Source organism: Astatotilapia calliptera, chromosome 11 (genome assembly GCF_900246225.1).
Source record: "Astatotilapia calliptera chromosome 11, fAstCal1.2, whole genome shotgun sequence".
NCBI classification, from domain to species: Eukaryota; Metazoa; Chordata; class Actinopteri; order Cichliformes; family Cichlidae; genus Astatotilapia; species Astatotilapia calliptera.
Window position 1 is genome coordinate 8,317,813 of NC_039312.1, and position 13,728 is coordinate 8,331,540.

At 39.6% G+C, this 13,728-nt stretch overlaps 1 protein-coding gene across 1 annotated transcript in view; it reads right to left on the reverse strand.

The window, feature by feature from the left end:
* LOC113032052 (F-actin-uncapping protein LRRC16A-like) overlaps positions 1 to 13,728 on the reverse strand; it is a 61,816-nt gene that overhangs the window by 24,995 nt on the left and 23,093 nt on the right. The window contains exons 13-25 of the mRNA XM_026184698.1: positions 13,269 to 13,346; positions 12,726 to 12,802; positions 10,955 to 11,059; positions 10,590 to 10,659; positions 9,745 to 9,756; positions 9,198 to 9,279; positions 9,005 to 9,104; positions 7,760 to 7,814; positions 5,762 to 5,934; positions 4,717 to 4,785; positions 2,172 to 2,265; positions 1,898 to 1,996; positions 1,561 to 1,689 (exon numbers count right to left, since the gene is read on the reverse strand). Coding sequence (XP_026040483.1) covers positions 1,561 to 1,689; positions 1,898 to 1,996; positions 2,172 to 2,265; positions 4,717 to 4,785; positions 5,762 to 5,934; positions 7,760 to 7,814; positions 9,005 to 9,104; positions 9,198 to 9,279; positions 9,745 to 9,756; positions 10,590 to 10,659; positions 10,955 to 11,059; positions 12,726 to 12,802; positions 13,269 to 13,346 — 1,143 coding nt within the window. The remainder of the gene's footprint in view (positions 1 to 1,560; positions 1,690 to 1,897; positions 1,997 to 2,171; positions 2,266 to 4,716; positions 4,786 to 5,761; positions 5,935 to 7,759; positions 7,815 to 9,004; positions 9,105 to 9,197; positions 9,280 to 9,744; positions 9,757 to 10,589; positions 10,660 to 10,954; positions 11,060 to 12,725; positions 12,803 to 13,268; positions 13,347 to 13,728) is intronic.

Genomic DNA, 13,728 nt, shown 5'->3' on the forward strand with positions numbered 1-13,728 from the left:
AAACATACCCTACATAATTTTTTGTTTTCCAGTAAGAAAAAAAACTAACAAAAAAGTAGAATTAATACAATGATTTAGAACAAATGTAGGTAGAAAATTTAAATCTATTGCATAAAATAATATATATGATTCTGACAGGCTGTGGTCTGGACTTCTGCACACTGAAAGTAAGCATGGGCATTGCACATTTACTGGTACAAACCATGACTCGTATATCCATTGATAATCCAGTGTTTACAGTACAAATAATGCTTCTCCTCTTGATGCTTTTGTGCTTTTTGAAACAGAAACACTTTTGGAAGCATCTTTGGCAGCCCACCTTTTGTCCGCCTTTTCATTTTTTTAACTGAATGGTCACAGCATGTAAAGATTAACTGAATGTTTTATTAATATTTTATCTCAAGCTTTTTGGTTTTAATGTCGAAAACACTTTTATTAGAATATTGTTTTTATCAAATCTGTTCTTAGAGACTTCAGTGTACAGTTACAGTGTGCAGCAAAAGTGCAGGTGTGACTAGGTGTCTGTGAAGGTTCTCAGTCATCCAGGTCATCGTAGTCAAAGGAGCTTGGACAAAACACAAACTTAACAATGTGGTGTATGCTGCACAGTGCAGCGAGGAATGCCCAGACCTCTACATTGGAGAGACCAAACAGCCACTTCACAAGCGCATGGCACAACACAGAAGAGCCACCTCCACAGGACAAGACTCAGCAGTCCATCTGCATCTTAAGGATAAAGGTCACTCTTTCGAGGATGCCAATGTTCACATTTTGGACAGAGAGGACAGATGGTTTGAAAGAGGAGTGAAAGAAGCCATCTATGTCCACTGTGAGCGACCATCTTTGAACAGAGGCGGGGGTTTACGACACCAACTCTCTGCCATCTATAATCCAGTTTTGAGATCCCGTCCCAGACGCCTTAACGCCCACTCACATCCTGGGCCATCTGATCTCAGGAATTCGCATGATAAGGTGGGGCCAGGTTTCACAATGAACACACCCGAAACTCTGGCTGATTGGGACCCACACCCAGTTTCACACCTTGGCTCATGCGATTAGAGGATCATCAGGGGGTCCTTTTGTCCCTCTGTGGGGGGTCACTCCCACTAGGTTTATATCTGGGACTCTCCACCATTTGACCTTAGAACTGAAGAAGCTTCTCGGATGAGAGGTGAAACGTCTTCAAGCAACTTAAAGAAGTCCAGACGCTTTTCTTTGCAAGCTCCTTTGACCAGGTGTGACTAGGCACAAGTTTAGGATATTGAAGAAGGCCCAGTCTATCCTGGCTGATCTTAGCCTTCTCTTATCAAAGGACGTCCAGTTGCTTCCGTCTGGTTTCAGAAACTGTATGTGAAGGACAAATAGACTCAAGAACTCCTTTGTCCCAGCTGCCGTTGAGCTTTTGAATATCTTCTTAATTGTAATTTTACATAATGTAGCGATTTTGTGTATCTACTGACTATTTACTGATTGATGTTAGTGTGTTTTCTGCTGACTGTACAACAAATTGCCCCTTTGGTGATAATAAAGAATCCTTGACCCCTTCAGCTGTCTCCTCACCGTTTTTGAATTTCTGGCATCTTTGATGAGGCTCTCCGCTGACCTGACATCCTCCAAGATGGCGTCCGTCTCCGAGTTCCTCAGAGAGTTCAGGTGGTCCTGGACTTTAACACAAATCCTGTCAATCATCTGGAAAACAAAAACAACAAGCGATGACTGTTTTTGTGTGCCATACAACATGTAAAATGCTCAAAAGAGGAGTTTCCAGATGCAATTTAGTATAACTTGGGGCAAAGACACTCAGTGCTATATCACTACACCAACATATTTAATATTAACTCAAGTTCAGAGCAGAAGAGTTTAAGTTTCTTGGGGTCGCAATAATCGCCTCACTCACCTGCTGTGTGGTTGTGGTTACGATGCCCTGCTGAAGCCGATAAGCCTGTTCCTGAAGATATTTTCTTGTTTCGTGGTTCCTGTACAAATACGTTTCAATCTATGGAGCGAAAACAAAGCTGATGTCATGACAGCAAACTTAAAATAAAAGATTAAAATTAAAATCAGTGTCAGTTTATTCAGAATGTTTTTCTTCACTGATGCCATTGCATTCAGCATGTTTTAAAGACTAAAAGTCTCTAAAAGACAGGAACCAGAGGGAGTTCTTCATGTACCTTTAGTAAGGCATCCTCAGTTTTCTCAGGGCTTGCCTTTAGAGCCTGGGAGGCATCGATGATGGGGAGGGGCATGAAACGAATGGTGAAGTTCCTAATGGATATTTTTTTTAAAAACAGACGAAAAACAAAATGAAGAAGAAGCAAAGTGATGTATTTAGAGACGCATTGTGCATTATAGCAGTGAAACATTATTGGATTAAACTGGTACTCCTGCGGAGGTCACTGATCTCTAAGTGAGAATCACACACATTATTTACATCCACATTAAGATTGGAGAGATGAAGGGACAGACATGTAAGGCAGAAAAACAAAGACAAAAAAGCATATATACAGTACTACAATTCTACATTGTAGATACAAACTGAAGAAAAGAAATATATAAAGCAAGATATATGGAATTATGTAGCAAAGAAAAAATTATTAAATAACTCTAAATATGTCTTATATTTTAGATTCCTCAAAGTAGCCACCCTTTGCTTTGTTGACAGTGCTGCAAACCCTCGGCCTTCTCTAAGTGGTGTCAGGGTTCATGGCCTGGCCTCCACAGTCACCTGATTTAATCCCAATCGAGATGGTTTGGGGTGAGATGGACTGCAGTAAAGGCAAAAGGGTCAACAAGTGCTCAACATCTCTGGGAACTGCTTCTGGACCATTTCAGATGACGACCTCATGAAGCTCATTGAGAAAATGCCAAGTAGGGCTGTTCCATATATAACGATATATATCGGATGACGATATAAAAACATCTTTCGTTTCATTTTACGCTATGTTTGTTTCGTGGTGTCCCAAAATAAACTGTTTACGGCAATATTTTTTCATCGTTTTGATGGTCATTGTAGTGGCTATATTAATTTCTTAAAGTTCTCTCTTTCTCTTATATTTAATATAACCACACTACAGACTACTGTTTTTATGGGTTGTTGTTAGCAACAACGACGGTAAAACCATCGCATGTCCGCTTGTTTATTTTCCACATAAACTTTTCACAATAAAGCTCAAGATCCTGTTGAGACTTTTCAAAATAAACAGAATCACGTGAAAAAGTATTATTGATGGATGAGAAGCAAAAAAAAGAGCCATCAGGTGCTAAAAAATAAACCTTAGACTCAAACATTAGAACAGGCTTTTCCCCGCCGTCTAATAAATACTCAAAGAAAACGGCGGCCGTTACAACCTATGTCTAAAAAAGTATAGTTTCATGCATCGGTTAAAACACTCGACTCCAGATACATGACGCCCAGCTGGAAACACTTCACCTATCCGAGATTCACAGAATTTACAGAAAATATAAAATTTTTTGTGATTTATATCGTTATCAGACGATAGATGTTTTATATCAGCATATGAGATTTTGGTCATATCGCACAGCCCTAATGCCAAGCGTGTACAAAGCAGTAAACAAAGCAAAGGGTGGATATTTTGAAGAATCTAAAATATAACACGTTTTGAGTTATTTCTCACTTTTTTGTTTACTACATAATTCTATATGTGTTAATTCATTGTTTTCATGCCTTCAGTGAGAATCTACAATGTAAACAGTCATGAAAATAAAGGAAAACCATTAAATGAGAAGGTGTGGCCAAACTTTTGACTGGTAGTGTATAAACCTGTTGCGATATGAAGGTAAAGCAAAGGGATTAGAATAATTTTTTAACCTCAAAGGCTGAATAAATGATTGTTATTCATTCAGATTGTTATGTGTGCTCTCCTTCCTCACGCCTTGACCAGACAGATCTACTCTGAACAATTTCTATAAATCACTGAGACCCGTGGATAGCTTTTATATGCTGGGGATTGTGGGAGACTTTGAATACTCCAACTGTCTGTTATATTGCAGTATTGAATATCTGGAGAGAAAAAAACTTTAAAGAATGCAAGGTACACAGGAGGAAAATGGCGAATTGAGCAAAGGAAACAAAGACACGCGATGCTGCACTGCTGAACCGAACGGAGATCAGAAACAAGAAATTGTTTTTTCAATAATACAGCACAGAGACTCGGAGGGGAAATGAAGATATGTGCTGCTGGGAGAATATGACAAAGAGAGAGGAGATGAAAAAGAGGAAAGAGGTGGATGAACCTACACATCCCAGAAGCAAATTTATTCACACGCACAAACATCCAGATACACAATCTGAAGGCACGGTAAACAAAATCTGATTTGTCTGGCTTTGACTTCTACTTTTTTATGTCTTAATGTATCACGCTTTCTTTCCCTCAGCACACTTTCATGTCATTGTGTCTCTGTAGTATTCCCTGCATGTGTCACTCTCTCCTCTCTGCGCCTTCCTTCCTCTTATCTTTTCCTCCTGTCTAAACAAACCTCAGACTTTCCTTCTGCTCTGCACAAAGAAAAACCCCCATCTGGGCTGCAAAAGCTACAGTAACTACACATCCGTTCCTTCAGCAGTTTTAATGTTATACACAAAAGCATGCACGGTGTAAAAAAAGAAAGAAAAAAAGGCATTATAGAAGCACTATACATTTAAAGATTTAATTTTGAATAGACAACACATTTACAAGCATGGACGGCATTACTTACTTTTCCAGAGCGGCTGCTACATCCTGCAGACCCTGAGGGCTGGTGTTGTTCTTATCCCAGATCACAGTCCTGCTCAAAACAAGCACACAGTATGACCCGAACAGAGGAAGCCATTAATTCTCAAAGATGATTTACAAGATTTTACTTGCTATCTTCTGATTACCCATAGGCATTAAAGAACATTTATAGGGATTTTATACAGAAAAAAGGGGGTAAAAAAAGAAAAGGGCTATAAAATAGTGGTTTGAATATTTAACTGCACAGTGGCAAAAGGCAAAATCTGTGTCAAAACAATATACGTAAGTATAAGATATGGACTGTTGAATACAAATAACTGTGCAATAATTCGTATATAGGGCATTGTAAATATTGTAGCCTATTTTAGTTACTGCATTATTAATACAGCAGTAATTACACAGGTTTATTAATCCTAGAACACCAATGTCAGGTGATTTTCACCCACATGATGAATAAATACCACTTTGTGGTTATTTCCAGGGGAATTCATGTAGTCAAATAAATAAATAAATAAATAAATAAATGAATAAATAAATAAATAATAGTCATTTGGTCATTTTTTCTCCATCAAAAAATGTCATTGATGCAGGGAGATCGTGCCTCCAAGTTTTACATGTGCCAGGAATGGGTGGCCCTAGAAGTGAGGACATTCCCAGTTCCATTGTCCTTTTCAGTTTTTTAAGGAATTTTGTTGTTAATAATTCCCTAATTTTCCACTAAATTTAGAGCCTTTTTATAGGGTACCCCCATGATACCTTTATTTATTTTATGAGATGCTGAATAAGGAGGAATAGGAGAAAAGTACATATGTTTCATCGGGTATATCGTGTTACTGATGGTGTTACAAACCTGCACATTAGTCTTCTAGGGTTAATGTGGATCTATGTCCAGCTTCATATCTTTATTATTAGATGCTACTAGACAAGTTGCTTTTAAACTGGAACTCTTAGAAGCCCCTCAGCTTATGAAACAAGCAGTTTTAAAAAGTTACAACCATGTGGCGCAGCTTTGACCCCTGCACAGCTACCTGAGTTTGGAGTTGATCTGTAACGCCTTAGCCAGCATTTTGGCCCCCATGTCACCCATTGCATTCCCACTGATGTCAAGCCTTGTGAGCGTGGAGTTGCTGCCCAAAGCATTGAGAATGATGGTGAGATCACTCTTGAGCCTGGAGTCTGCTAGAGACAGAGAGTTGAGGGGCTGGGAAGGGCAAGATTTAACAGGGACAAAAGGTGTGTGTGGGGACAAGAGAGGGTAAAGGTGATTAGAGTGGGTACATATTATGAATATAAAGGGAGAAATGCATTCAAAATTACTAATACAGGACAGTAAACATGTCAACATGCGTGGCCGTCAAGTAGTATTTGATATGTTTTGGCATTGCTGGAAAGCATTCAATAGGAACTCCTTTGATTTTGGCGATTTTGACCTGTTTTCCAGTCAAAGCATTCAAGAGCTTAGTCACTGTTACAATAAATAATTCGCATCACTTTATTACAGTTTAATAATGTTTCCATCGGCCCACCCTATGATCTTTACCACAAAGAAAATGTGATAATGAAGCTGGACATGACAGAAACTTTATAAAACTCTCAGGTTTTTCATAAACAAAAAAAACTAAAAAAGAAAACAGATTTGAATACTGCAAACTTCATTTAATCCCTACAGTTTCAGCTTATCTCAACTTTCAAAATAATAAATGTAGAGCGCATAACCTGTAAAAATAGTAACTAAGAAGTGTACTTGATACCCTTTCTTTGAATTCAATTTTATTGAGCTTATAAATAAATATCCAGCTGTAGTCACGTCAAGGCCTGCACGCATGCTCATTCCATGAGCTGCAACAGAAATACAAGAGACCTATTGTTGGATGAGAAAGGTTTCATTATTTCTTTTAATAACTGATCTTGGCAATGAAATTAACATCTCATGGTTTCCTGTGTTGGGAACGAGCTCTAAATATAGAGAGCTTTAAACAGAGCAAACTAACAGTTAATGCGCTCACAAAGCGAATGGGGCGACAGAGCAAAGGCTGTTTGTTCTGACATGAAGGATTTCCTTTTAATGAAACTCAGAAGGCATATTCATGGGATAAATTTAGAGATAATGACTATAAATTGCAGTGTGTGTGGTGATGACCGTGTGAAAGGCCAGTGTCAACATGGTTATTCAAGCAGAGGATTACTTGATTAGAGCTTCTCTGGGGAAGCACAGAATTAATTACAGCCTTCATCCGCTCGTGTTTCACTAAAAACATTTAACACAAACAAAAAATATAAATAGAGAAGTTTACACTGGAATAGTCACGGAAGAAAATTCTTGCTTAACTTCTGTAAATACGAAACAAGATTGAAATCTCTGCGTTTCCGCAAATAAAAACTGGCTTAAACATGTTCTCTGATCACAAAAGAAAGCAGGGCACAATTAAGATGCAAGTACACCAATAAGTGCAGGCAAAGGAAGGTATATAATGATAGTATCAGTATGCTGTGCTTACAAAAGTAATTACTAGTGGCATCCCTTTCTACGCTTGAAAAACAAAAAGGGAAAAAAGGACTGGGAGACTGAAGCCTGAGAGATGCAAATAGTGGCTTCATAGCAATAGTTCATCAATAAATTGGTGAACTAAGTTGATTAAAACAACAGGGATTTCCCCAATTTTGTACCCATAATGCCAAGTTAAGCTAGGCAGATGTTGGATATTTACCATATAAATTCTTTTAATGACATATTTATACTGGGCTTGCACCACCAGTTGAAAATCTGCAGTGTGCAATGACAAGGGTTAAAATTTTGAGACCAACTTGCATAATTTCCATGCTGAACTGTGTCTTGATTGATCAGTGTAGCAAAACATGCAACATAACCGTCCACTGGTGAGGTCAGTGGTCAGCTGGAGCGCAGCTGGTGGAGATTCAGGGACTTGCTCTAGCCCCTGGCTGCCTTTCTGTGATATCTGTATTTAAGATGTTCTCTGTTGTCACATGGTTGCTGGCCACACAGAGAGAGAAATGGAAAAACTCACCGACTCCTCCTCCTGAATCAGGTGAACCAAGCTGTCCAACACTGGAGCGAGATTTCTAAGCAGACAGAAGAAAAAGTATATAAACACTATAAAATGATTTTTTTCAGCCTAGTGACATTTTGTAAATCCTCTTAGGCTACGTTCACACTGCAGGCGAAAGCGCATCAAATCCGATTTTTTTGACCCTATGCGACCCATATCCGATCATGCTATGACAGTATGAACGGCACAAATCCGATATTTTCAAATCCGATCTGGGTCACTTTCGTATGTGGTACTGAATCCGATACATATCCGATGTTTTAGAAAGCGACTGCTGTTTGAACGGTCATGTCGCATTAAATCCGTCTTTTACGTCACTGACACAAGACAGACACCAATTATCAGCGCCGGAGAAGCGCCCGAGAAGACATCGTGAACGCTTCCTGGCCTTCCAGTGTAGATGTCAGTGAAACTGTTGGGAAGACAACGTGAACATTTTATTTGTACTGGCGACCTGTCCAGGGTGTACCCCGCCTTTCGCCCTATGACAGCTGGGATAGGCTCCAGCGCCCCCCGCGACCCTGAAAAGGATAAGCGGAAGCGAATGGATGGATGGATGGATGTATAATCGGCAGATTCTGACAGAAATCTGCAACTATCCTTTGAAGCACCGCTCCTCTAAAACAGCAATAAGGATAATTATTAGGTTATTTACATTATTATGTAAATAACAAAATAACTTAAAGCAAAAATTGGGAAACGTAAAGTCCGAAGTCTTTATATTAAGGGCCATCAGTCAAACAATATTGTTTGCTCTGGGTCCAAACAGAGCGCTTTTGTGTGACGTCTTCTTTTGCGCATGCGGGCCGCTTTGAGCGTTCACACTAGAGCGTGTTTGCTGTCGCATTTTATTTGTAGTGTGAACGAGCAGACAAAAAAATCGGATTTGATCAAAAAATCGGAATTGAGCATTAAGACCTGCAGTGTGAACGTAGCCTTACATATCTGGTTGTTCACCTTCACAGAATACTAATAAATAGTAAACAAGCAGTTGCTAAGAGGAAAAGCCAGACTTCAATGATTTGTACTGGAGCTTTTAAACTCAACCCTTGCCTAATTTCTTGATTGTTTGTAATGTTTTATTCCCAGAATCAAGTCAGGATATAGAGCAAAACTCAATCCCGGCCTTCCCTTTGACTTCAGCGGAAGCTCCAAGCTGTGCACAACAGCTCAACACCACCTCCTCCTTTGCTGCATCCTTACTTGGATTTGATGTTGTTGAAGTTCTTGCCCAGAGAGAGGTGTCTGATAGACCGGTTCTTGGCCAACCAAACAAGCAGAGTGGACAACTCTGAGTCTAATCCTGAAAATGAAAGGTATATGTTGTACTGTAATACACCTCTGCTTTGAGATTAGTAAATACAGATTACAATAAGCATGATCACCAGCATCTCACCGTTGTCAGAGATATCCAGGCTGGAGATGTTTGGGATCTCAGCAATACAACCTTCAAGGATCTGAGATCCTCCAGACCGCAGCTGAAAGCACAGGAAAACAAACTGTGGTAATATGTTCATTTTACCGCCAAGCATCTGAAGCAAACAAATCCTGCACTTTGACTGGAAAATATGAACACAAAAGGTCACAGTACTTCCACAAAGGATTGAATGCTTCATAAAAAATTCAACTATATATTCAAGTACACAACAAAAATGTAAGCTTCTGTGCACCTCCTAAAATTTCCTTTATTACAAAATGCAAAACATCTGCATAGGATTATTTCAAGTAACACACATCCAATTTACTATGACTTAATGCACATTCTTTAAAATAGCTGCACAGATCATTCAGAGCAACTGTAGCTTTTAATTAATGCAAAATGTTGAGGGGAAAAAAGCTCCACTAAGCATAAGATCAGCAGGAAAAAAAAAAAAGCCAAACGTGCACATGAAAAAAGGAAGAATGACGTGTTAATTATTAAGAGTGAGCACATTAGTACTTACACAATGGCCAAGCTTACAGAAGCATTAGAGGGAGAGAACAGCATGTCAAAAGCAAGCCAGCAATTACCAACAACAAAACACACAGATGCTTAATGAGCATTCTTCTGGCCACACACTCACTTATCAAAGACACGCATTTGCACATGCAACACACTCAGCGGGGAGTCCTTATTTTGCATGCTGCGATCGCACTCAGACAACCAAACGGTTCATTAAGGCATTGAAAAGGGACGCTTGCGTCATTTCCCCCCAAAAAAGCTTTGGTTTGGGAAGGTTTCTGTGGGGATCTGGATTCGGATTTCCTGGGTAATCTGTTATGAGCTATCTTTAGCGATCAAGATAAATCTGCAGAGAGCTGTCTTTTCTCTTTTTGGAGCAGGGGAAGGTGAAGGCTGATGTGTGTGTTTGAGAGTTACGGCAGAACAACTACAGCTGGAAACTGACCCCACATCCCAAATCCCCAACTCAAACTTCACCCTTCCCTCTCACTGTTCCTCTCTCCGCCTTTTATCCCTCCCTGTTGTCTGCCGAGTACTCCATTATGCAGCCTCTTTGCAGCATCATTAGCCTGTCAAATGGTTTTTGAGTGGATCCTAAAAAGCAGATTGCATTGGACGAGTATCATCTTTTTGCGCTTTTTTTTTTTAGTAGTATTAAAAAAAGCGCTCTTAAATGATAGCTTGGAAGCACACTTACAGAAACAAAACTACAGCTAAATATCACTTGTCTCATTGGTTAGTAAATAAATGGTTATTTAAATATTAAATATATTATTTTTGCAAATGTGCCATGAAAGTTCCCAGTTCCCTACTTGCCCTGCACGCACTGCACTCTCTGCGTCTTACCTCACAGCAGCTGAGGTCTAGAGAGACATCCTTCACACTTGGGTTACTGGCCAGACCAAGTAGGAGCGCTCTACAGTAATGACATTATTTCCAGTTAAAAATACATATTTATAATTCAAAACATGAAAAATGAGATAATTTTAAAAGTAAGGAGAAAGTAAGACCAGATGGCCTTCATTCAAATTCTATATTTTTTATATAATTCATGTAATACTACTTTCAGTGAAAACAATAAACTCAGAGTTAGTCATTGTAGGGCTGACGAGACAAGCGGCATTTAAATGGTATCTATGCTTCAAAATGGGCTCTGAGAATTTGGAAGGAGGCCCTCAGACACATTAAAAGTGAATGAATCGCTGTCTCACTTCACAGCCTCTGGTGGCAGCTTGGTTCCTGACACGTTGATGGAGGTGAGAGATGCGGCACTACTGAAGAAATGCTTGAAGGACGGGGGCACGTCTTTGCCTTTCCTACAGAAACAAAAAGAGAATAAGGATGAAATAATGACACTACATAGAGTCAACATCGGATAGAATTTCACTAAGTCTACAAGCTTGCTTCCTCGCTTTTTTGTGGTACCAGCAAAAGGATCAGTAATGCAGAAGACATTCATGACAACATTAAGATTGTACTACTCTAAAATCTCATGACCAACTTTATCTGATGTTTCAGATAAGGAGTTGTAGCTCTACCAATCAAGCAGCACAGATGGGTCCCACATATACTGCAACTCTTAGTTGGAAGTGCTTAGTTGCTCAGCTCTTCCTTACACTTCACTAGCCTCCATCTTCTTCCACATGCTATAGTCAGGTCCTCTTTACCTTACTCTGCTTACCCAATCCTCACTCCCCTCCATCCTCCACCTCTTCTTTTGATAAAGTCCTCGACTCCTTTGAGACACACTGGGGGAAAAAGCTCCACCACTCACCCATCTGCCAGTCACAAAATCTCAACAATCAAGTGCAAATTCACAGAATTTGAACTCACATAGATGTGATGACACTTGACTACCAGCAGGTGTCACACATCAACATACAGACCCTTATAAATAAAAGACTGATTCAGCCAGTACTCCTATACATAAAGACAGAAAGGAGAATCAAACATTAGCCTCAGTGGGTGCTGTATTAACAGCAATGAGAGACTCTTCCAGGTCAAAGCCCATCTTCCACTATCACATCATGGAAAACAAAAATTACTACCCTACTGTATATTTTCTATCCAAGCAAGTTAATCATGATTACCTCATTATTATTTCACAAAAAGATGCAGCTGTTAAAAAACTACACACATGCCACCAGTTTCAACTGGAACAAAACATAATTTAGTCCACCCATCCACTGCACATCCACGCACAGACAGTCATAGGGGGTTTATATTGAATAAGAAGCAGTTCCAGGGCTAACAAACACTGAAAGCAGGAAGAGGCAGAAACGTGGATCCAGAGGAAGAACAACAACACACAGAAGCAGCTACATCCAACCAGAAAGCTTCTTGTATGAGGAAACAGAGCTAACCATCACACACAAAGTTAACCCCAAATTCAATACAATCAGTAATACTGATTGTTAGTAATAACAAAAAACAAACAAACAACTGAGTGTTATCCTCAGCCTCCTGGTAGTTGCACCAATTTCATCAATCTGAAAACCCTAGTTTACCTCCTTCTGGAGTTATCACATTCACAAGCTCTTCAGAGGAAACTTGACCTAAACTTTTCCAAGAGTTTTAATAGATACACCTCTAAGTTATGAATTTCAAAATCCTACGTTGCCTTGTTCTCGAGTTCTTCCATTCACAAACTTGGCTGTCCATGTTGCCTGCCCACCCGGCAGGGTTACAGCAATGTCCCATCAGCCTTTTACAGGTTAGGGATAACAATGGTGCTGATGCTGTAAAGCTGTGATTGAAAACCATCATTAAAGATGAAACTAAAGAACATTGAAGTTTTGGTCTATTGGGCATTTGTTTATACACCTTCAGTTGTAGCATGTGCAGTACTTTCATAAAATCATACACATTTGCTCTTCAACGACAGAGCATCTAATACAGAATACAGTGCATTAGAAATGACTTCCTCCTCATCAGGTCTGAGTTAGTAAAACCCAGATTTGTATTTTTTTTTTTTTTTTTTACCTGTGAGGGAAGATGCTCTTTGACACGTTGAGAACAGAGAGGTGTTCAACTGAGCCCCGCAGCAGTGCTGAGCAAACCTGGAACACACATAATAAAAAGATCAATCAGTTGCAATAGTTTTCATTGCAGCTGTTTTTGAGATGCATGAATGTATTTAGATTTATTGGTACACAGGAGAGAGAAAAATATGACTTGCAAGAGAATCAATAATTTCTTTGGATGACAGCTGGCTACACCTCAAACTAATCAATAAACTGTGTTTGGCTCTTAGACCCACATCAATACTTCACATACAGTATTACACCACTTTACATATACTCAACAGCAACACAGATTGAGTGGGTTACACTGCCTGAAACACAGACATTAATAGCGAGTATTTCACTCTAATTAAACGTTGCTCGTTTGCAGAAAGTAACTCTGCAGGTTTGTGTGGTCTGTTTACCAAAAATGCGAATCACTACGGTATAATAATGAAGCAGACATCTCTTTAACTATTTATCTATTTAGCTCCTTTGTCCAGTTTCATTTTGACTCACTCACCTGGTCCAATAAGCAATCAGTGTTGGAGAGGTCAAGGGTTGCCAGGCTGTTTGGCTGGCCGAGGAAGTGGTAGAAGTGCTAAAAAATAAAGCATAAGAACAACCTAGTGTGGGAACAGAGTGTCACCATATTTATGTGTCTGCTGGTGGATGCAGAGCATTCATAAATCTGATTTCAACCCATTTTTGTTGGATTTGAAGGAATGTGGCAGAGTTTCACTTGTCCTCTCGATCACTAAGTGATGAGCTGCAGTGCACTGCAGCCAACAGGGTGGGACGGAAAATTCGCATCACTGGCCCGCTCAGCTTGCTTTAGTGCCAGGTTTTCCAGATGCCAGAAGTTCTGCTCTATAGCTCTTTCGAGAATCTGGATCTCGCTCTATCCAATTTTCAGGCTAAGCATCAATCCCACTTCTGACCCTATTATTGCAAACCCATGTGGAAGAAAGAGTTGCGAGACA